General features: G+C 45.2%; 1 protein-coding gene and 2 pseudogenes across 7 annotated transcripts in view; 2 read left to right on the top strand and 1 right to left on the bottom strand.

The window, feature by feature from the left end:
• Window positions 1-9595: 9595 nt before the first annotated feature.
• On the top strand, window positions 9596-11219 carry LOC112834983 (tubulin alpha-1C chain pseudogene; annotated as a pseudogene).
• A 791-nt stretch (window positions 11220-12010) lies between these two features.
• Window positions 12011-14815, bottom strand: LOC112834982 (heterogeneous nuclear ribonucleoprotein A1-like; annotated as a pseudogene).
• TNFRSF11A (TNF receptor superfamily member 11a) overlaps window positions 14763-24352 on the top strand; it is a 57157-nt gene continuing 47567 nt past the window's right edge. For 4 of the 7 annotated variants that reach the window (XM_025886852.2, XM_025886851.2, XM_073898088.1 and 1 more), the window contains exon 1: window positions 14763-14888. In XM_025886852.2, coding sequence (XP_025742637.1) covers window positions 14814-14888 — 75 coding nt within the window. In that variant the 5' untranslated portion in view covers window positions 14763-14813. The remainder of the gene's footprint in view (window positions 14889-24352) is intronic. The other 3 variants (XM_073898086.1, XM_025886854.2, XM_073898084.1) reach the window with 1 other exon arrangement.

The raw sequence follows: 24352 nt of genomic DNA, 5'->3' as shown, positions 1-24352 counted from the left end.
ATAGAATCCAAACCAGAGAAGGGGAGAAAGGACATACTGGACTGAAGGGGGAAATAAATAATCTGAGGGATGGGTCCCAATAAAATTTTTAAAAAATGTGTTTTAGTGAATATATTCAAGTAGGTAAACTGCAAAGATACTTCCTTTGAGAGTAAAAATGAAAAGCAAATAAGATACCTGTCCTACCTCCAGGCTGTAAGGTACAGAAGTTTGTGAGAACAAAAATGAAAAGCCTCCACTTAGAAGCCTAGCAGGGGGGCGCCTGGGTGGCTCAGTCGGTTGGGCGACTGCCTTCGGCTCAGGGCATGATCCCGGAGTCCCGGGATCGAGTCCCGCGCATCGGGCTCCCGGCTCAGCGGGGAGTCTGCTTCTCCCTCTGACCCTCATGCTCTCTCTATATATATATATCTCATTCTCTCTCTCAAATAAATAAATAAAATCTTTTTTTAAAAAAAAAAAAGAAGCTTAGCAGGGAATCTTATCTTAGCGGTAGGTATCTTAGGGGTAGCCAGGATTCAATTACAGTTGACCCTTGAACAACATGGGTTTGAACTGCACAAGTCCACTTATACATGGGTTTTTTTTTTTTACAGTCTAGTACTGTAAATGTATTTTTTCTCCCTTATGATTTTCTTAATAATACTGTCTTTTCTCTAGCTTACTATAAGAATATGGCATATTATACATATACAAAATATGTGTTAGTCAACTATGTTATTCATAAAGCTTTCGGTCAATAGTAGGCTGTTAGTAGTTAAGTTTTGGGGAAGTCAAAAGTTATATGCAGATTTTTGACTGTGTGATGGTCTGTTCATGAGACATAATGGTCTGTAGTTTTCTTGTAATGTTTGTAACTGGTTTTAGTATTAGGGTAATGCTGGCCTCAGTTTCTGTCTTCTGAAAGACTGCAGAAAATTGGTATATCTTCCTTAAGTTTTGATAAGAATTCATCAGTGAACACACTGGACCTAGTGCTTTCTGTTTCAAAAAGTTCTTAATATTTTGATTCAGTAAATATAGGCCTATTCTGATTCTGAGTTTTGGCAGATTGTATCAAGAAATTGGTTAGTTTCTTTTCTTTCTTCTTTTTTTTTTAAGTAATCTGTACACCCAACATGGGACTTGAACTCACCACCCCAAGATCAAGAGTCACATGCTCTACCAGTTGAGTCAGCCAGGCACCCTGGAATTGGTCCATTTCATTTATCAAATTTGTGTGCATAGAGTTGTTCGCAGTATTCCTTTATTATTATCCTTTTAATGTCCATGAGATCTGTAGTGATGTCCACATCCTCTTTCATTTCTGATAGTAGTAATTTGTGTCTTCTCTCTGTTTTTCTTAGTTAGCCTGGCTGGTGGCTTATTGGTTTTATTGATCTTTATAAAGAACCAGCTTTTGGTTATGTTTATTTTTCTGTTGATTTCCTGTTTTTAATTTCATTAGTGTTTTTGTTTGTTTTTGTTTTTTGGTTCTCTTATTTCTTTTCTTCTTTTTACTTTGGATTTAATTTGTTCTTTTTCTAGTTTCTTAATGTAGAAGCTTAGGTGACTGGTTTTAGATCTTCCTTTTCTGATGTATGTATTCAATGCTGTAAATTTCCCACTAAGTACTGTTTTTGCTGCCTCCCACAAATTTTTATAAGCTGTATTTTCATTTTCATTTAGTTTAAAATACTTTGTACTTTTTCTTGAGATTTCTTCTTTGACCCATGCATTATGTAGAAGTTTTTTTAATCTTCACCTATTTTGAGATATTCCATTTATCTTTCTGTTACTGATTTCTAGTTTAATTCCATTGTGATCTAAGAGGAGACATTTTCTGATTTCCGTTCTTTTGAATTTGTTAAGGTGTGTTTTATGGCCCAGAATGTGGTCTATCTTGGTGAATGTTCCATGTGAGCTTGTGAAGATTGTGTTTTCTGCTGTCACCGGATGAAGTAGTTTACAGATGTCAGTTATATCCAGTTGATAGATGATGTTATTGAGTTCAACTATGTCCTTACTGATTTTATGTCCATTTTTTTTAAAGATTTTATTTATTTATTTGACAGAGAGAGAGAGACACAGCGAGAGAGGGAACACAAGCAGGGGCAGTGGGAGAGGGAGAAGCAGGCCTCCCATGGAGCAGGGAGCCTGACACAGGGCTCAATCCCAGGACCCTGAGATCATGACCTGAGCTGAAGGCAGACACTTAACAACTGAGCCACCCAGTTGCCCCTTCTTTTTGTGGTTTTAAATAAGAATTTTATGATTCCATTTTCTTTCCTTTCTTAGCATATCAATTTTACTTTTTTTTTAACCAGAGTTTCAAATATATATTTACAGCTAACCCAAGTACACTTTCACAAACACTAGAATGCTTCAAAGGTAGTGTAATTATCTTATAATAACAAAATAATCCTAAGTCCTTTCATTCCTTGTATTATTACTGTCATTCATTTCACTTATATATAAGCATATATATAATATATACACAAGCATACATAAACACATTGTTGATATTATTTTTAAAAAATTACTTAAAGAGTAAGAAAAGTAGAAGTTTTTATTTTACCTTCACTTATTCTTTCTTCAATGCTTTTCCTTTCTTTATATAAATCTGAGTTTCTGACCAATATTATTTTCCTTCTCTCCATTAACACTTCTTGTAAGGCAAGTCTACTAGCAACAAATACATTCAATTTTTGTTTACCTAAGAAAGTCTTTATTTCTCCTTCACTTTTGAAGGGTAATTTCACAGGTTACAGATTTCTAAGTTAGTGAAATATTTCTCTCCACACTTTTTGTCTCTGCACTCTGCTCTTACTTGCATGATTTCTGAAGAGAAGTTGGAAGTAGTTCTTATCTCTGTAGTAAGAAATTTTTTCCCTCTGGCTTTCAGGATTTTTCTCTTTATGTTTGATTTTCTATAGTTTGAAAATAATATGTGTATTTTTTCTGGCATTTATCCTGATTGGCATTCTCTGGGCTTCTTAGATCTGTGGTTTGGTGTCTCATATTAATTTGGGGAAATCCTCAATCATTATGGTTTCAAAGATTTCTTCTGTTTTCTTTCTCCCTCTCTTCTCCTTCTGGTATGCCCATTATGCATATGTCAGACATTTTGTAGTTGTCCCACAGTTTTGGATATTGTGTTCTGGGTTATTGTTCTGTTTTTGTTTTTTTTTTCCCCAGTGTTTTCTGTTTGCTTTTCATTTCTGGAAGTTTCAATTGAGATATCGTCAAGTTCAGAGATTCTTTCCTCAGCCATATCCAATCTATTAATTAGCCCATTAAAGGCATTCTTCCTTTCTGTACAGTGTATTTCATCTCTACTGTTCCTTTTCAGTTCTTTCTTGGGATTTTCATCTCTCTTCTTACATCACCTGTCTGTTCTTGCATGCCGTCTACTTTATCCATTAGAGTCCTCAGCATATCCATCATACGAATTCCCAGTCTGATAATTCCCAGTCTGATGATTCCACTATCAGAATTCCCAGTCTGATAATTCCCAGTCTGATAATTCCACTATCAGAATTCCCAGTCTGATAATTCCCAGTCTGATAATTCCAATATCAGAATTCCCAGTCTGATAGTTCCAATATCCCTGCCATGCCTGGTTCTACTGCTTGTTCTGTCTCTTCAAATTATATTTTTTTGCCATTTGGTATGCCTTGCAATTTTTTCTTGATAGCCGGGTATTATGTGCTGGGTAAAGGAACTATTGTAAATAGGACTTTAATAATGTGGCAGTAAGTGTGTGGGAGGTGGCAAATATTCCATAGTCCTCCCGTTAAGGCCTCCGTCTTTAGTGAGCCTGTGCCTCTGGGCTGTGAACCTAAGCGTTTCTCAGTTCTTCTCTCCCCACTTAGGTAGGACAGGCCGGTGAGAGTGGGCTAGAATTTGATAATTCCCTTCACCAGATTAGGCTCTGATAATACCCATCAGGTTAGGCTCTGGTTAACTAGTTTCCCCCGAGGGCAGGCCTTATTAAGAAAAACAGAGTACTCTGGTCCATTTCAAAATGGTTTCTTTTCCTCTCCCTCTGCCAGAAGCACAGGAGACTTTTTCTCTGATATTTACTGTGAGAACCTGGTTGAGCGCCTGGAGGTAAAACTCACAAAAGTAAGGGGAGCCCTCTACAGCTGGGTCCCCCTAGAGTTTTGGTTTTTTTTTAAGGTTTTACTTATTTGACAGAGAGACACAGAGACAAAGAGGGACAGAGCACAAGCAGGGGGAGTGGGAGAGGGAGAAGCAGGCTTCCTGCAGAGCAGGGAGCCCGATGTGGGGCTCTATCCCAGGACCCTGAGATCGTGACCTGAGCCAAAGGCAGACGACTGAGCCACCCAGGCGCCCCCATCCCCCCAGAGTTTTTAACTCAGACCTGCCCACTGTACCTCCAGCAATTCATCAATTACAGTTCTGGTTTTCCTACCCCAGCACTGATTCCCAAGGAGATTTCAGCTCATGAGTGTCTGACCTGGTATCTTGTGATTCTCTGTATTTGCCTGTCAGTCTCTACTTTGCGGGGAGGGGGTGGGGGGTGGGCAGCAGTGTGCCCTGTGACCTCACTTCTCTTACGGATTTGAAAAGATTTGTTGATTTTTCAGTGTGTTTGACTTTTCATTTTCATTTGTTGTTAGGACAGAGTGGCAACTTACAAACTCCCTGTGTGCAGAACTGGAATCAGGAAGCAGCACACTTTTTTTTTTTTTAAATGCAAAACAGAAAAGAGGGTAAAAGTCATATGAGGCTGAAAGAGAAAAGAAAGAATGGGTAGAAATATTATTTGCAAAGCAAAATGGCCAAGAATTCTCTCAAACTGACAAGAACCATCAAGAAAGTCAATGAACCACAAACCAGGATAGATTGGAAGTAAACTAAGCCTACATACGTTACAGTAAACCTGCTGAAAAACAAATACAAAGAGAAAATCTGAAAAGCAGCGACTGTAAGACTGATAAGTTTACTTGCCAACTGTAAAAAAAGAATGATATCTTTAAAACGCTGAAAGAGAGGTGCCTGGGTGGCTCAGTCATCTGCCTTCAGCTCAGGTCATGGTCCCAGAGTCCTGGGATGGAGTCCCTCATTGGGCTCCCTGCTCAGCAGGAAGCCTGCATCTCCCTCGCCCATTCCCCTGCTTGTGTTCCCTCTCTCACTGTGTCTCTCTCTGTCAAATAAATAAATAAAATCTTTAAAAAAAAAAAAACTGCTGAAAGAAGGGGCACCTGGCTGGCCCAGTTGGTGGAGCATGCGACTCTTGATCTCTGGGTGGTGATCACAGTAGTAAAGCCTACTTAAAATAAAAATTAATTAAATAAATAAATAAATAAATAAATAAAATACTGAAAGAAAATAACTGCTACCCTAGAATTCTTATACTCAGCAAAAATACCTTTTACAATGAAGGTGAATGAAGATATTTTTAGACAACTCTTGCCCCCGCCAAAAAACACACTTGGTTATCAGCAGACCCACACTGAATGAAAAACTGTAAGAAATTATTCAAGCAAAAAGAAAATGATCCTACATGGTACCAATAAAATTGAAACATTAAGAGGGAAGGACATGTTCCTATTACCAACACAAAGGGGCACCTTTGTGTCTGGCTCAGACAGTAGAACATGTGACTCTTGATCTCAGTGTGGTGGGTTCAAACCCCATGTTGGGCGTGGAGCCTACTTTAAAAAGCAAAAACTTTAGTTATGAACAAACAATGAATCATGGAACACTGCATCAAAAACTAATGATGTAGTATATGGTGATTAACATAACAATAAAAAATTTTTTTAAAAAAGCAAAAACTTTAAAAAGCCAACACAAGAAGAAACAAAATCTCAGTAGTTCTAGATCTATTAAAGAAATTGAACTTGTAATTTCAAACTATGCCACAAAGAAACCCCAATGCTCATATGGCTTCATCAGTGAGTTCTACCAAATATTTAAGAAAAAAATAATGGCATTCTTACACACCCTTTCAAAGTTCTTCCATATATTTCACAGTCTTGCCCAGCAACATACTGACACCAAAAATTGACCCAAATGAAAAAAGAATAATGACAGGCCAATCTCTTAGATATGAAAACTCTTAAACTAAATATTAGCAACCTGATTCCATCAACATGTGAAATAACCCAAATATCCTTCACCAGTAGAATGACAAATAAAGAGTGATATATTCCATACTATGAAAATTATACAGTAATGAGCTGGATGTCTCACAAACAATATTGAACAAAAACCATACACAAGGTAATACTACAGTGCAGACTCCATTTATATAAAGTCCAAAAGCAGACAAAGTGAATCACTGGCATTCTAATTAAATCTATCAGGTAAGATGAGGGGTTAATGATTAAAGGGGCTTTGGGGGTTCTGTTCTACTTCATGATTTGGGTGCTGGCTCCATGTACGTCTTCATTTTATGACAATTAGCCACGCTGTACCCTTGATGTATTTCTACTTCAATCAAAGTGTTGTTGAGAAGAAACTGTTCCGTCTCAATGTAGATGGCAGCATCCGTTGTCTACTGTGGCCAGTGTGAACCTGACCAGTCTGAAAGCAGAAGTGCCATCAGCATATAGGATAACACTTGTTCTTGTGTTCGTATGTAAGGGACATACAGCTACTTTGTCCCTCGTAGCATTAAAATAGGGTTAAGAAGAAGGGAAGTAGAGGAAATGTAAATTCTCTCTCTGTTTCCACTTGAAACCATTTTATCTGTAACAAAATATCCAAAAAGTAGTGATAACTACTAGTTTTACAGGTCAGTTCAGAAATTCATTTATTTTGAATATGAAATCTGTAGAACTAAAAAAAAAAAAAAAAAAAAAACAACTTGTCTACCAAAGCAAGCAAAATAGGTTTCCATGTATACAGTTCAAAATTTCCATAAATTTTCATGTGCTGTTTGGGTATCATTACAGGATAGTATTGTGCCTTAATTTATCTCTGAACCAACACTGATTTATCAATGCCTTACTTTTGTTTAAAAAGTATCTTATGGGCAAGATGAGAAGAAGAGCAGAACATAACAGGGTAGGTGATAAAAACATTTGTATTTATTGGTAAGTTTTCCCTGAAAGATTTGTAATGTCCTACATTTACTTAATAAATTTTAAAATAAATAATAGACTTGCTTTTTTAATGTATTCTCTTTAGCTCCTTACCACAGTAATAGTGACTATTTTGATATCACATGTCAAAATATAAGGATTTCATTAACAAGATGGTGCCTCTGTTTTCTGCTGCCTAAATGAAGATTAAAATGTCACATTAAAATTAAAATATTGCATTAAAATGCAATATAAGACTTAAAGGCCATCCACTAGAAACAAAAATGATAGCTACATTTTTATGTTACCTTTCTGATTCTGAAAACTAAAGAGTTCATGCAGAAGTGGAAAGTAGTGGGGATTTCCAGGGTAAGATGCACACTATCCATATAGAAGAATTTTCATATAAACCTATGATTCCTGTATTTGCATAATGTACTTTATTTTTCCTTAGTACAAGTAAGTACAATTCATTGTCAGCTGATTACTTTTTAAAATCAGAAACATTTAACCTTACTATATATTAAAATATCTTTTGCTTAAAATGTATTTTTACATTTATTACATATAACCAAAATTTAATTGTACATGTGCTGGTAAATGTGGGGTTTCTTAAATCATAAGTAACATTTAAACTAGTTTCTGTAAATGATGAACAACATAACTGTGTAATGTGTGCATCCTTAGGAGAGAAAAACAGTTATTTGAAATAACTTCCATGTTCCTGATAATAATAATGCTGTTTTTCTAGGAAAGATGACATCCTCAAGCCCATTTTAGTAGATTTTGTTACCAAATGGTATTCTACATTTATATTTATAAAATATTGAATTATGTGAATGATAGTTCTGTAAATATAGAAATAGAGTCTTCAAAGAGTAATTTAGGTTTTTTTTAAATTAAGGTCTTTTTTTGCTAGTAGATTTAACGTGTTAACATGGGCATTCTATTGTTCAAAGTGCTTCCAAAACCAGCACACTCACCTCTGGGGCTTTCCAAGCAGAAGTTTAAGTCCTTTAATCTTTTTTGAGAAAAGAAGGGGGGTAATGTTGGAAATGTGCCAGGAGCAAGCCTTGGTATTTCTCATGAAGTGCCACAGTGAAAGTACCCTCTCCACAAGTCAGTTCCTTGTAGAAAATCCTAATCTCATCTGGCTTTCACACCATTACTTTTTCTAGAAAGCCTGTCTCCACATTCCAGACAACAGTAGTCCAGATAACTAAAGTTGTTCATTTCTTCTTTCCCTTCATCAAGTCACTGATAGTAAAAATCTGATGCTTAGTGAGGTGGGATAACACTCCAGAGCCCGATAGCCAGGGATTGAATCCCAGTTCTGCCACTATTGGCAGGTGACCCTAAGGCAAGTTATTAACCACTCTGTGCCTCAGTTTCTTCATCTGTAAAATGGGACTAGTAACATTCCTTACAAGGCTGTAGCAAGGATTAAATGAATTTGCATGCTTAAGTATGCTATTATTGTTTGCTATTATTATTGTCTTTCTAGAAACGTCCTTTGCATATATAATAAAATCATGTTTATGATTGTTTACAAACATGGGACATTACTCTGTAACTTGCTTCTTTTACTTAATAACAATAGACATCTTTCCGAAACCACTTAATTGTCTTAAGCAACTGCATTATATTCTATACAAGGGACTAGAATTTTTTCTACCATTTCTCCATGAACACTCACATTTTTCTCTTTTTGTGGTTTTACAAAAATGCTAAGGTAAATAAGCATCCTTTTATGTCTCTCTTTGTATCTTGATATATTAGAGTCCAAGACATGGAATTGCTTTTTCAAAGGATATTTGCACTTTTAATTTTTTTTTTAAGTCAACACTACCAGAGAACTTTCCAAAAGCACAAAAGTAGCTGGGCAGCCCACACAGTAGGGAGTTACAATGCAAAACCAGTAGTCTGACTACAATAGCACAAAGCTGGGAGGGGGAAATGGAGGTATGCCACTCCAAGGTCCTTATACTATACATGAAGTGGCAAAATTGTATCCAAAGGTGGACTGTGATAAGTTACAGATGCATATTGTAAACCCAAAGCTAAAGAAATAAAACAAGGAGGTATATAAAATAAGCTAACAGTGGAGACAAAATGGAATCCTAAGAAATAGTCCAAAAGCAGATGAAAACATCGGAACAAAGATGGAACAAACAGAAAACAAATAGCAGGAGAGTAGACTCGAATTTCACCATCTCTATAATCACATTAAATGTGAATGGTCTGAAAAACTCCAGTGAAAAGATAGGGACTGTCGAAGGGGGTAACATGAGAGAGCAAGACCCAATTATATGCTGTCACTTTAAATAGATGTAAATTGAAAGGGATGGTCTGGGGCCCAGGGACATGGCAGAGATGGAGGGTCTGCACTCCCGAGACTCTGGCCATGACTTTCTTTACCTGGCGCCTTTTCTCCCCTGGGCTTTGCCTACCTGACGCGCCCCCAAAACCCAGTGAGGACGCGGCAGCTGCTTCGCCTCCTTAACCTTCCAGTAGCCGTCTCCACCCCCCTCATCATCCTACTGGCCCTCTGTGGCCGCAAGATGTCTCTTCGCCTTCCTAGATCTGGCTCCTTCAGAGGAGTTTGCCTAGAACATTTGAACCCACCAATCAGCATCACACACCCTCAGGCCAAGGCGACCGCGTGGGTCCAGGGTCCCAGGGGGTCGGAGGTGGGGCTGCAGAGGCCTGGATGGCGTCTAGTGTCCGCCCTCTGGCCACTTGGCCGAGAGCGTGGGAGGGAGGGAGGGTGGTATATTGGGGCCCTCCAGGCTGGCCTGCCTCTCACCACTTCTCCCCTGGAATCCTTGGTAGTCTGTCAGTGGGAGATCCTTGTCACCATCCCCTTGCCTCCTCCAGCCCTGCAGAGCCCTACAAGTCTCAGGCATCTCCATCCATGGTGGCCAGCCTGGTGTGCAGATGGGCAATGACTGCCGGGAAGTCCATTGCCTGGAACAGGCGTCCAAGCTGATGGCCAGACGCCAAGTGACAAGACCCTTGGGGGAGGAGATGACTCTTTCATTGTGACAGGTGTTGGCAAGTATGTGCCCAGGGCAGCGTTGGTAGACCTGAAACCCGCCATCATTTGTGAAGTTTGTACCAGCACCTACCACCAGCTCTTCCACCCTGAGCAGCTCATCCCAGACAAGGAAGATGCTGCCAATAACTATGGCCCTAGGCACTACACTGTTGGCAAGGAGATCATTGACCTCACCTTGGACCAAATTCGCAGACCAGGGCACAGATCTTTAGGGCTTCCTGGTTTTCCACAGCTACAGTAGGGGTACTGGTTCTAGGTTCAATCCCCTGCTGATGGAAACTCTCTGTCAATTATGACGAGAAGTGCAAGCTGGAGTTCTCCATTTACCCAGCCCCTGGGGTTCCACAGCTGTAGTTGAGCCCTACAACTCCATCCTCGCTATGCACACCACCCTGGGGCACTCTGATTGTGCCTTCATGGTACACAACGAGCCCATCCATGACATCTATCGTAGAAACCTCGATACTGAATGCCCAACCTACACTAACCTAAATAGGTTGACAGGTCAAATTGTGTCCTCCATCACTGCTTCCCTCAGATTTGATGGAGCCCTGAATGTTGATTTGACAGAATTCCAGACCAAGCCTCTATTCCCACATTTACTTCTCTCCGGCCACATATGCCCCTGTTATCTCTGCTGAGAAAGCCTACCATGAAGAGCTTGCTGCAGCTGAAAGCACCAACCACGCTCTGAGCCAGCCAAGCAGATGGTGAAATGTGCCCCTGCTGTGGTAAAATACATGGCTTTGTGGCCTGTTGTGCCATGGCGACAGGATTCCCAAAGATATCAATGTTGCCATTGCCACCATCAAGATCAAGTGTAGCATCCCACTGGCTTCAGAGCTGGCGTTAATTACCAGCCTCCCACTGTGGTAGCTGGTGGAGCTCTGGCTAAAGTACACCACAGCCATTGCTCAGGCCTGGCCTCAGCTGGACCACAAGGTTGATCTGATGTACGGCAAGCATGCTTTCGCTCACTTGGATGTAGATGAGGGCATGGCGGAAGAAATTTTTCTGAGGCCCGTGCTGACGTAGCTGCCCTTGGGAAGGATTATGAGGAGGCTGGAGTGGATAGTACTCAGGGAGAGGATGACGATGAACAATTCCACCTGTCTGGGGCAATTTGACGCTCTGTTGTCTTGGGACTGTCCTATTTCCATTGTTCTGTGAAGCTGTCCATTGTGGCCCTAATTTGTCAACAGAAGTGATTTTTTTTTATTATTATCAAGAGGATATTAAATCGTTTATTGTTTACACACAACGAATGATATACAAGCTTTAATCCCCTCTATAATTTTATCTGATACTTATTCATATTTCAATATGAATTCAATTCATATTTAGATATATGTTCATAATTCAATTTAGATATATTGCATAGCATGTGCCAACAATCACTGATAACCAAATAAACTCCATGACTTTGCTTGGGTGACCCTTTTAATGGTAAACTACAGGTCACAACACATTAACTGTCAGTTCAACTACACCAAAGTCTGTGGAAACAATGGCTTCTGGGCCCAAGCAGGTTGCAAGTAAATTTCTGATGGAACCTGACATCGCCCTGAAGGAATTCTAACTTCACACTGTTGGGGTAGTTTACCAAGATGACTTCAAGTTGACTAACTTTACACAAGCACATTTTTAAAAAAAAGACATTTATTGGGCGCCTGGGTGGCTCAGTTGGTTGAGCGACTGCCTTCGGCTCAGGTCATGATCCTGGAGTCCCGGGATTGAGTCCCACAACGGGCTCCCTGCTCGGCGGGGAGTCTGCTTCTCCCTCTGACCCTCTTCCCTCTCGTGCTCTCTATCTCTCATTCTCTCTCTCTCAAATAAATAAAATCTTTAAAAATAAATAAATAAGACATTTATTCAGGGTCATGATTAGACTATTACATTTAGCAATCAACAGCATGGCTGCAAAAAAACAAAACAAAACAATACACAACATTAAAGCCCTTTGTTGGAATGCTTTATACTTTCCACAGGACAGGAAGTAAAATAACCTGTTATACAATTACAAGTACAGTCCTCAAGTGTTTTGCCCCTCCACATGAGTATTGTCTAAAACATGTCTTCTTTGTAGCAGCTCAGCCCTGCCACCACTGTTCTTGGCTGAATTCACAAATGTGTTATAAGTAGCATCCGTGTCCCTTCTCTGGCTCTCCTCTGCCACTCAGCTTCCCTCCCTGGCAGGAATGAAAATTCTCTGCCACTGCCCTAGCTACCACTGCTGCTGGAACCACCATAGCCACCTTGGTTTTGTGGTTTGGCAAAGTATTGGCCTCCACCACCATAGGGGCCAGAGCTGCTGCCTCCACAATTTCCTCCTTTCAAGGGCCCAAAATTTGAAGATGGATTGTTGTCATTGCCAAAATCATTATAGCTTCCGCCACTCCCAAAATGGTTTCCAACATTACCAAATCCATTATAGCCATTCCCCAGCCACCATATCTGCCACCACCTCGACTGCCCCCAAAGCCACCTCGCCCACTGAAGTTCCCTCCATGACCAAAGTTGTCATTTCCACGAAACCATCTCCACGGCCACCACCAAAGTTTCCAGAACGACTTCCACCTCTTTGGCTGGATGAAGCACTCGCCATCTCTGGCTTAGACAGGGCTTTCCTTACTTCCCACTTGTGGCCATTCACAGTGTGGGATTTTTGAATGACAACCTTGTCTACAGAGTCATGGTCACCAAATGTTACAAAGCAGACTCTCTTCTTGCCACTGCCTCAGGCAGTCATGATTTCAATCACTTCAGTTTTCCCATACTTTTCGAAATAATCTCTTAGATGATGTTCTTCAGTACCTACTTTAATGCCACCAACAAAAATCTTTTTTACAGTTAAGGGGGCACCAGGTCTTTAAGAATCTTCTCTTGAGACCACTCCCCTTATGTGGCCTTGCATTCATGGCTGCATCTACCTCCTCCACAGGGGCAAACCGACAAACAACCCGAAGCCTCCCGAGTGCTTGGTATTTGGATCTCTCATTACCACACAGTCCGTGAGTTTTCCACATTGCTCAAAATGGCTCCTCAGACTCTCATCAGTTGTTTCGAAGCTCAGACTTCCCATGAAGAGCTTCCACGGCTGTTCAGGCTCTTTGGGAGACTCTGACTTAGGTGTGAGGGCCTTGGGAGGGGAGACTTTAATGATGCTTACGGGCCAGCATCCATGGGCAGAAAAGCTGATGTTTCTTTCTTTTAAGTTTCTCTTTTAAATGTAAAAAGAAAGAAAAGAAAAGAAAAGAAAAGAAAAGAAAAGAAAAGAAAAGAAGGGAGGGGGAGGGGAGGGGAGGAGAGGGGAGGGGAGGAGAGGAAAGAAAGTAAAAGAAAAAGAGATATCCCAGGTAAATGCTATTCATAAGAAAGGTGAAGTGGCTATATAACTGATATCAAAGTAGACTTCAGAACCCAAAGTTTTATCATGGATCAAGGAGGACATATAATAATGATGAAAAGTCAATTCATCAAGAAGACATAATAATCTGAGATGTTTATGCCTCTAATCTGAGCTTCAAAAACAAGTTGGGGGGGAGGGTTGAGAACCAAAGGAAAAAATAAATAAACCCAGTTACTGTAAATTTCCAGTTTTCTCAGAACAAGTAGACAGAAAATGACATTTCAAACAATTTGACCTAATTGATAGTCAAAACCCACTTCACCCAACAACGGTGGAAGATCATATAGAATATTCAGTAGGATACACCATGCACTGGGCCAAAAGTAAGGCAAGTAGATAGTTCTGGCACTCGAGAAATTCAAAACAGAACCTTCTGTTGACACCGGACAAGTATTTTCACTCAAAAAGTTATCGAAAGGAGCGGGTGTGTGTGTGCGTCCAGCAACGGCCTGGAATGTGAGGGAAGATACTCTCCCAAGCAAAGAATAGCAAGTGACGAGAGCAACAGGTGCAGTGCCCGGGACACTGGCTACTTCCACCCCTGGAAGGGACGCATCAAGGCCGGAGATCCTGCAGCAGGATCCCGGAGGAGGGGCAAGAAAAACTGGCTGCTGGCCGGGCAACTTTGAAGGAGGATTGTACGAAGCGTGCCGGACGGTATATTGTGGTGACCTTTGCACAGTAGTCCACGAAATCCCCCACGAAGGTCCTCTTCTGGTTAATTCCCGGGCGGCGGGGCATCCACCTTGCTCGGGAGGCCGGGCCGGCCAGGGCTGAGCGCGCGGGCTCCAGGCGGCCGCCGGCGGGCGGGCGGGCTAGGTCGCCGCTGCCCGCCCTCCCCGGGAAGCCGGCGCCGGAGGTCTGGGCGCAGACTGGTCCGTGCCCGCGAACGTGGACGACACCGCAGGTCAGGCAACCCCGTCTGCCCACTGGCCGCGTGCAACACGAAGAGCCAAGGCCTGGAAGCTCCGGGCTCACTCACGCGCCCGCTGCTGCAGAGGATGCGGACGGCGGGGCGGCGCACCCTCAGATCGCCCCCAGCCACCCTCACCCACCAGCGGCCCGGGTCCGCCCGCAAACCCGAGGAACGGAAGGGGCGCGCCCCGCGCTCGGGCACCACCTGGCGGGCGCGGCCCGGGCCGGCGGGAGGGGGCGCCGCGCGGGCGGGCGGGCGGGGACAGGTGGAGGGGCGGGGTTGGGGCGGGGCCGGGCGCGGCGGCGGGGCGGGGCGGGCCGACCGGGAGGTCCCAGACAGCCGCGCAGCTCCGGCCGCAGAGGCCGCAGAGCGCGGCGCCCGCCCGCCCACCGCGCCATGGCCCCGCGCGCCCGGCGGCGCCGCCCGCTGCCCGCGCTGCTCACGATCTGCGCGCTGCTCGGCCCGCTGCAGGTAAGGAGGCCGCCCGGCCGCTCCCGCTCCCCGCGCACCCGTGCCCGCGCGCGACGCCTCTTCGGGAGCTGGGGAGGGTCCCGGGCGCAGGGGCTGCGAGACGTCCTGGGACCTCGCCGAGAAGCAGGAGACGGCGGAGGTGGACGGTGGAGGGACGGGAAGGGCGAGTGGAGCGGTGTCGGGGCGCAGAACCCGGAGTCGCGGGGCCCCAGCACCCGGACACGGGCCTCCAGAAGTCCACTTCGTGGCAGGCTTTGAGGTCACTTATTCAAGTTCCCACGCAGAGTAGCTGCCGTGCCGACACGGCCCCTGTCCGCCTGCGAACGGAATAAGCGAGGGCGAAATTCAGAGCCGCAGACGTGCCCACATTAGCTAAGCGCTCCAAATACGACCTCTCCTTCCAGGCCATTTTGGAGTCCCTCGGGAGCGCTAGGCCGTTCCCTGTACCTGGCTTCGCACCCTCTCCCCACCTCAGTTTCGTTGGTCACCTGAAGACGAGAGAGCGAGGCTCGTCGCCTCACCGGATGTCTAGAGCGCGCAGTGAAACAGAATTTGGCAGTTTCTGCGGGAAAGCTGACATAAGATTTCCTTTTTATGCCCGCCCCCCATTCTGTGTTTTCTGTCTCGTCCTCCCCTCCGACTCTCCCCACTGACAGCTTAAGGTCCACCAGGTCAGGTTCTGGCTCTCAATACCCATAGAATCACTTGTCCTTGGAAACACTTTGATGACTTTAGGACAGAATACTGTTTGCAATTGGAGAAACCAAGGCCCATGGGGTGCTTCAGGCGGGGGGTCGGGGGCTGGGGGGAGCCCGAAACTGAGCCCCGCTGTGCTTGAGCTCAGCGCGGGCTGGGGCTGGGATGGCAGGCATGCCCAGCGGCGCGGGGCTCATCCTCGCTGGTGCCAGCCCTTCTGGGGCTCCCCAGCCCGGGATGCACCTGGGGCTCCCCACGGGGGCCGTCCGCCCTTGCCTCGGGAGGGCGAGGCTTCAGCGTGCCAGATGATGAACATCCTCTCAAATCCTTGTTGCCTCCTGGTTTTCTCAGAAAGAAATTTCTTTACCACATCACTCAGCACAGTTGCCAATAAATAAAGCTGATTCCTGATTTTCTGACCTCCTGGAGGAGAGCTATAGTGCAACAAACCCAGCACCACAAGTACTATAAAACCCTTGTATGCTTGGAAGTTCCTCAGAGGGAAGAGTAAATGGTGGTGGTTTTCATGGTTTCGGCAGTTTCAGATTTCCCTTCTGTTACAGTTGGCTGAGGCTGTTGACAGGGCTCCGCAGAATGGCCCAGAACCCCGTGAAGACGGGAGAGGCACTTGTAGCGCTGTGTTTGGGGTGAGAGATGGGCGGGGGGAGGGGGGGGGAAGCTGGCTTGGGATTTAAAGTCTTGACAAAAATAATAGGAATATGCTGTAGGCTGGAGCAGAAAACTCTCCTGAAGGTTCATTCTATTTCACTCCTATGGGTATGGGTCTCTTAGAATGGCTGAGGGAAAAGAAGGCGGAAAAACCTAATGGAATTTTTCATTTTAAGCACGTCAGGTGTTGCTTAATGAAGTGCTCGACAGGTTGGACAGGGTGCTACCTTATTTGAACTAAAGGACCAGGGTGCCCGTGAACGGTTAGCTACCTGAGAAAAACCTACCCAACTCTGCAGTTCCAAAAAAGCATCTCCCACTGCTCTTGCAAAAACTACATACATACATCTATTCATTCGATGCAGTAGGTTCTAATATGAACAGCAGATGCTGTCAAAACAAATTTAGTTTTTTGGAGATAGCTTTCAGCAAGTGCTATTTCCCCTCCCTTTCCCTTTTGGCCACTTGAATTAGGTGCAGTTTTGAGTCATACCTAAACAGGAAACCAATGATATCACGACAGTTCTAATCAAATGATAGAAGTCTGTGCCCAGTCCCACCAGTGGAGATCCATTAATTCTGAAAGGCGGGGCTGGGCGTTATAACAGTGGCAGTATTACCCCCAGATGGTAACGTGTTATGTTCAGTTGTGGCATGTGGTTCTTTGCGTGTTTCATTGCTTCTTCGGCCAACCGATTCATTTGTTCAAAAAAAAAAAAAAAAAGAATGGCATTGGCAATCCACTGGTGTTAGTTATCACACCCTGGGCAAGGCTTGAAGAACGGCTTAGTGAGAGGCAGGGCGTGTGTGTTGGTTTCGTAAAATCACTGGCAAAGCCGGCTTCTAGAAAGTGCTTTGTCTACAAGTAGTGTGTTTCGTTTCATTGACATTTTGGTAGATTGAAACGTCCCTGGAAGGCTGAAAGTTTTGCCTTTTAAAATGTTCCTGTGAGGGGCGCCTGGGTGGCTCAGATGGTTAAGCGTCTGCCTTCGGCTCAGGTCATGATCCCAGGGTCCTGGGATCGAGTCCCATATGGGGCTCCTTGCTCAGCGGGGAGTCTGCTTCTCCCTCTCCCTCTGCCTCTCCCCCTGCTTGTTCTCTCTCTGTCCCTCATTGCAAATGAATAAATAAAAAAAAAATCTTAAAAAAAAATAAAATAAAACGTTCCTGTGATTAGATCTCTGCTCGTATCTGGGAGGGAATTTGTTTTCAGTGTTTGCCCACGACAAAAACATTTTATGATTTTATGTTAATAGTTCTGCTGTTTATTGCCAGTAAGAAAATAGAGAAGCTCGCTGTTTTCCTTAAGGTCACTGATTGGAAGTAGCCATGTTTGTCCCCAGTTATCTAAGACCTAAGGGCACATTCATTCAGACCTAGGCCAACAAAGATTTATGGCCTGCGACGCCCACACCGTGCTAGGGAGAAACAGGAGGAAGACAACTGCATTCATGGGCCACTGTCTAGTCAGAGGACTGGACGGGTGAACCTGTAATAATAATAATAAGGCAGCACGTGATGACGGACGTGCGGAGTGGGGGCGGGGGAGAGGAGGGGAAGAGTCCGGCGAGAGCGATTGGGGTGGGCTTCTGGAGGAAGGGTTTTTTTTTTTTTTTCTGAAGAGGGCTTTGCAGCACAGATGGGAAGTCAAGGGTCAAAAGAGGGGTTGATGCCAAGAAGCTGTTGGGGAAGGAAAGCTTTCTAGTCGAGAGGGTGGTGTGAGTGGTTCAGGCCTAAAGGAATCTTGAAAAAACAAACCAAAATAACCCACGTTGGTTTTTTTTTTTTTTTATGACTTTACAGATAGTACAAAGCACTTAATTCAGGAAAACCCACAGCAGACAAGACATGAAACATTTACAGTTTTTGAGATAGCTCCTGTACGGCCCTTGCTGAGGTGGTAAGGTAGAGTGATCAGACAGATAAGCCACAGGGCCCTGGAGAAGCCGGTGGGGAGACCCCACGGAGGAAATCCCCTAGAGTGGAGCTCCAGGCTATAGGATAGGCACCTGCTTGCTGTCTTCCTGCCCCCTCCCATCCTAGAGAGAAGACTTGGCTATATGTTAATACTTGGTTTGGAGAACCACAGACATGTAGATCAGTGGTCTTTTAGTCCATTCTGTTGATAACAAGTATTTCAAATGCCTCGCCTGTTACTTCCTTCCCACTACTCCCCCCGCCCCCAAAATGACAAATCTGTAATATAAACACATTCTCTGTGTTGATAAGGAAATATGAGCTTGCTTTTTCAGTTATCTACCAGAAATTCTTACACCAGGAAAACTGAAACAATAAAGGTGTATCTTTGAAGGTCAGTAAATCAGTGTTTTATGAGGCCATGAAAAGGGGAGTTCCAGACCAGGGCCTCCTTTGCAGAGAGTGTTGTGTTAAGAAGGCGCTGCATGAACTTTATATGCCATGTCAGTATTAAAATTTCCCTCATTGTATTTTCCCATTTTTGAAGTACAGGGGAAAACAATATTAGTGTTTGTCCCACACGGTGTGTCCTGGTGTGTCCAATGGATTAGGAACGTTGTCTAGGCCATTTTTGTTTTGTCTCGGTTTGTTTGTTTGTTTGTTTGTTTTTCTGATACGGCTCTCCAGGTGATTCACTCCCAAGGGCACCTACCTGCCTGGCCAGGTGGCCTCCCTAGACAACCAGTGGCCTGTCTGCTATCTCCCTGCAGCATCCTGAGCCCAGCCCACAAGGCAGGCACCCCTGACTGAGCCTAAGGCAACCTGGCCTCACCTCGAGGCATCCAGAGCTGGCCTGGGGAGCATTCTGCCCGGCAGGTGATTCTCCCTCAGAGCACCACACCATTTTGCTCTCCACCTGGTTGGTAGGAAGTCATTCCCTTTCTCTTTGTGTTTCCCTCTGCTTGCAGTGAGTGGGCTTCCTGTAGGATCCACCTCTAGAAACTCATTTCATTCTTCCTGCCCCCAAAACATTGAGCCCGAAGAAACCAAGAAGGAGACAGGGGGCTTCAGCAAAACAAAAGACTTGGTCCATCTAAAGTTCTTAGTGAGCTTTTGAGGTTGAGCCCCGCGTGGGCGGTGAGTGAGATTATGCACAGCCCCATATCTCTGTCCTCATTCTGAGAGACGCACTCAGTCTGTTTCCTGCAGCAAGACTGGCCTGCCCGCGCGCCCCTGGGAGGCTTCCCCTCTGTCTCCGAAGTCAAGGGCTGCGGGGTGCTGCTGTGAGAAACGGCAGCACCCCCCATCCCCGTCATTCTTTATGGATGTGTGCTGATCACTTGGTATCTGTATTTGCTGTGTGGGACCCTCCTCTTTCAGCCTTTGATGTCTGCGGGCTGCCACGTTCAGGACAGGGAACCCAAGAGTGAGGAATAACACTGAATCTGTGTTCATTTATTTCAACAAAGTGAGCACCTACTACAGCCTGTGGGACACTCTACAACAGGCTGGGGAGACAGAGACCAGGGGCATAGGCCCCCCGGCCCTTCTCCAGGAGGCACACAGCTAGACCTGAACCCGGAGGATTAGGGGAGACCTGTTTACTGAGAGCCTTTTCCATGTGTGGTGGGCACCCAGGACAAAGAGTGCTTTAACCTGCCTGAAAGAATAGCTCCTTCTTCCTTACCATCCAGTCGTGTATGTCCGAAGCCCAGAAGGGGAGACGAGAGGGCAGCGTTTGGTCCGGGGGGCCGAGGGTGGCTGGTGCCAGGAGACATGACAGTGCAGTGTTTTCAGGGAACTCTAAAAAGGACAGCACTCCTGGACTCCCAAGGGCATGGGGGAGAGGGAGAGAGAGAGAGCCAGCACTCCAGGGCCTTATATGCAAGCAAAAGAGTTCAGATTTTATCTTGCTGCATTGTGCGCTGGGGAGGGTCATGATCAGATTTGCACGTTTCAGGGAAGGGTGTCCGGGGGTGGGTCCAGGGGCCCGTAAGGAGGCCACTGCCCTGGTTTGGGGGAAGAGCTAGTAAAGGCTTGAATCAGGTCGGTGTAGTGGCAAAAGCAAGGAGAAGCCAAGTGCAGGAGTGATTTCGGAGCCAGCCGAGTTGTGCTCGGCGCCCACAATACAGGGGCAAAGGATGTGGTTGGACCAATTACTTAAGAAAAAAAAAAAGATGTGATAGATGTCAGAGTAAAATAGCTGACCATTTGAATTGTGTTTCTCACAGCTATTTAAGGAGATTTCTGTCTCAGGTTCAAGTCAGGAAGGATTTTTTTTTTTTTTCCCTAAACCAGCATTAAAGGAAGATGAATTTTAGGCCATTGAATCCCAGCTGCTTTGGATTATTTTACTGTGAGGCAGAGACAAAAATTCTTCACACCCCAGCAAGGTAAACAAGCTAAGAGCCCCAAGGCCCCGGGATCCATGGAAATTTGTGTGCTCTGGAATTTAGAGCCATTTCCTGACCTAAAGGTGTCTTTGAATCAGAAGTTCAGGATGTAGGCAACATCAAAACTCTCAAACTCAGGACTAAAGAGAGATAAGCAGCCAGGGATCCCAGAGGGTCCATCATTAAAGCAGGTGTGACCTGACCCTCAGTTTTCCTGCACTGGCCTTAAATATGTCACCTGCCCCTAAATAGAAGCAGTGTTTACCTTGGAACTATGGCTCAGCAAACCCTTTTCACTCGCACGAAACACATTTTCCCAGTGGATTGCTAGTGCCGCAGAGGAGCGTTTCCCTTTCTCTCTGCCCAGTTCCCTTCTGCCTCCCCCGCCCCCCCCCCAACCCCCCCCCAAAAAAAATCTAGCTGAGCAGGTGACACGGAGACCCGTCTGGCACCAGCATGGTCAGAAAGCCGCCAGGTTTCAAAGTGGAAGGAAGAACTGCCTGCAAAAACTATCCTTCCAGTTTATCAGAGTAATAATAACTTATTACATTTCCTGTTCACTGTTGAGAGTGCAAGAGCCACTTCCTCCCACCACCAGAAATTTGAAGACTTTCCATTAAAAATGAGGAAGAAAAACTCTAGCTTTTCGTGAATGTGATGGTTAAACCTGGCAAGTGGGAAGAGAGGACTGCGGTGTTGCATAAATCCTACTAGCCCTGCAGGGTTGGCACATGTGGGTTCTCATGACACCCCCCCAGAGGGAAAACCAACCACTTCCCTAAGGTACTGATTTTTTAAAAAAATATTTGTTACTCTTTGTAATGTAGTTAGCAGCAAACTTAACAGTGTGTATCCTTAAGTAACACAAACAGCTGCCAAACCCATATCCAGTTAGAAGAAACCTGTAAAGAGCCCTTCCCTCCCTCTCAACTTTGTACCCAAGATATAAAAGCAGCATCGCATCTAAAACTTTCATGGTTGAGAATCTGTTCCATTTTAGAGCAGAGTAGAGATTATTCACATCCACCTTTGCCAGTCCAGTTCACTGTTAATAATTCCCAATATCAGGAACTTCCCTATAGCAGACCTAAATCAAATATGTCACAATTTGACCCCATTTCCTCAAATTTGTTCTTTCAGAGGGGTAAAGATCAGTTGGTCAATGTTCTTTATTTTAATGTTTCCATTGTTGAAGATTGTTACCCACAACTTCCCTCTGCCCAGAGTTATTCATTCTGGTTCCTTTAACCTCTCTGTCAGCTTTTTTTCCTTTCAATCCAGTGGATCCTGATTTTGTACTTAGTGGCAAAACCCCACAAACACACAAACAAAAGGCCAGAAGACCCCGTGGAAAATGCCAGACGTCTGCCACCCTGCCCGTGACCCGGAAGGCTCCCCATCTAGGAGGGCAGACAAGACCGGACAGTCTGCACTCCTTGCAGTGACGGGGGTCTAAAGCCCCACAAAAGAGGAACACGCAAGATGGCCAGAAGCACGGGGTGGGGCAGATGCACGGGAGCAGGTAGTTCATGACCTGGTCCTGGAGGGTGGGGCTGTTTCTGAGGGCAGGCAGCAGGGGACGGGGCAGAGCACACAGGGGAAAACTGAGTCCAGCCCTGATGTCTGGAGTCCAGGGCTGGCTAGAGAGACCAGGGAAAGATCAGGCCGACTTGGCAGAGGAGGGGGCGTGCGCTGGTTAGTCGTGAAGAGCTGTGTGAACAAACCTCAGGAGCTGGGACTCTACCCTGTGGAGAGTGTGGTCCCTGGACCCAGCATCCACCCTACCTGGGAGCTTGTTAGAAGTGCACATTCCCGGGTCCTATCCCATGTCTATCGAATCAGAACCTCGGGAGGCAGGGCCCAGCAATCCAGTTTAATAGTCTCTCCAGGGGATTCCGATGCACCAGTAAGTTTGAGAACCGCTGCTGGAAACCCTGGGATTCCCTAAAAAGGTTTTGAGCTCAGCTCTAAGTTAATATTATAGGATCGGTTATATTAAAAACACCTGCCGTTTGTTGAATTCCCCCCCCCCCCCCGTGTGCCAGGATGTGCTTGGTGCTTTACATGGATTCTCTCTAATCCTCACTCCACTTTTAGCAAGAGGGAGAGGTAAGTGGCCCAGCTGGAACTCCTCCCAAGGGTCCCCTCCAGTGACATGGCCTTACCCCCCTCAGGGAAGGTGCTTATGCAGTCAACTGCATGACCGCGTGGGGATGGGAAGAAGACCCTCCAGGCGTGCTGGGACAGAAGCAAGCTTTTTAGTGTTTTTGGAAATACCATAACCAGGCTCCAGGGTACACACTCATGAGAATTTTCTTTGGTTAACTGTTGTTATGCAAAAAGAAAAATGCTGTGACTTTAAGGCCAGCCAAGTTTAAACCAGCACCCTGAACACCCAGCACCGCGTCCGTGGGCCAGTTGATCCCTGACTCAGGAGGAAAAGAAATGTGACATATTGAATCACCTCGGCCACTTCCTGATGCAGAGGCATCTCTGACTCCTCTGTGCTCCCCCCACCAGGAGTACACTGGACCATCGCTCTGCTCCTGCCAGGACAGGTCACCGTCCTGTGTGTGTCCCCCTCCTGCCACCTGCCTGGCTCTGTGCTGGATGAGGTGGGCTGGAGGGGAGACAGGCTGAATGTAGCTCTACTATCTCTTTAAAGGCTCTATATGTCTTAGCATTACTATAATTACAGTGAATCTGGGGACTCCTCTCTTGGCCCAAATGACCTGACTCCAATTTTGATGTCTCCACCATGGCATGCGTCTAAATCCTTCCTATTAATGACAGCTGTTTTTCAGTGCCGTAAAAGTCACTGCCCTAAGCAGTGGAGAAAAGTTCCAAACAGAAAGAGAGTCAGAACATACACAGCCCCTGGTCACCATTAGGTCTTGCGCTTTCCCTTGGAGTGAGGGAGGGAGCCTCCAGTGGGGTTTGTATTACTATGCACAGTAGCAAGAAACCTAGACCCAGACCCCAGACCTCTGACAAGGGAGTGTCAGATACAGGGGCAATTAAATTCCGGGGGGGGGGGGGGGGGCACAACTGGAATCTCTGTCTTAAATTTTAACTCATTAATTTCTAATGGTTACAAGGTTTAAAATTTTTTTAATGAAATCATAAAACATTGCCCCCTTCCCATGAGTTCAGGTTTTCCATGGCCCAATTGGGGTCCCTGTGACCAGGCTGTTAAAGTCCGCTTTATGCGTAAAATTACAAATGAGCAAAGGATCAGAACGTACAGCCGACTGGTCGTCATCTTAATTGTGCGGAGTGAGCCTCACAGGCCAGGGAGTGCAGGGGGGATGAGCACCTGGCCGCTCTGCCTGGACAGGGAATGTAGAGTGACCTCACGAAAGGGCTAGAGGCACCACATTCCCGGGCCGGAGCGCCAGGCATGAGGCTGGGCCAGCTGCGTTGTGTGCTGGTTAGGCACACCTGTGTTCTGTCCCGATTAGAAAAGAGAATTTGAGCCCAGGAGGAGATTTCTGATCTTGATTTTGGAACCCCCTTCCCCCAGGGTAGCTCTGATTTTGCCCAAAATTGGTGGAACTCTTCCATGCCCATGCTTGGGAGTTCGAGTTTGATCCAGAACTAGTAGGAAATGATTATGTCTTCTATAAAGGGAAGTTAGGAGATCACAGTGGCCCTTTGGGAAGAATTATTCGTCACTTTAACAAGAATCTGAACCTTTGCTACATGCCTTTGCTACATCACTAACCGTCTGAGCAGGTTACTCCATCTCTTTGTGAGGATGCTGGAAGTTAAAGAAAGGAAAAGCCTCCA

Source organism: Callorhinus ursinus, unplaced genomic scaffold (assembly GCF_003265705.2).
Source record: "Callorhinus ursinus isolate GAN/ISIS: 27379988/994484 unplaced genomic scaffold, GSC_fseal_2.0 scaffold11, whole genome shotgun sequence".
Taxonomy (NCBI): Eukaryota; Metazoa; Chordata; class Mammalia; order Carnivora; family Otariidae; genus Callorhinus; species Callorhinus ursinus.
Note: the sequence above shows the minus strand (reverse complement) of the source record. Positions and strands in the feature narration are given on the sequence as shown.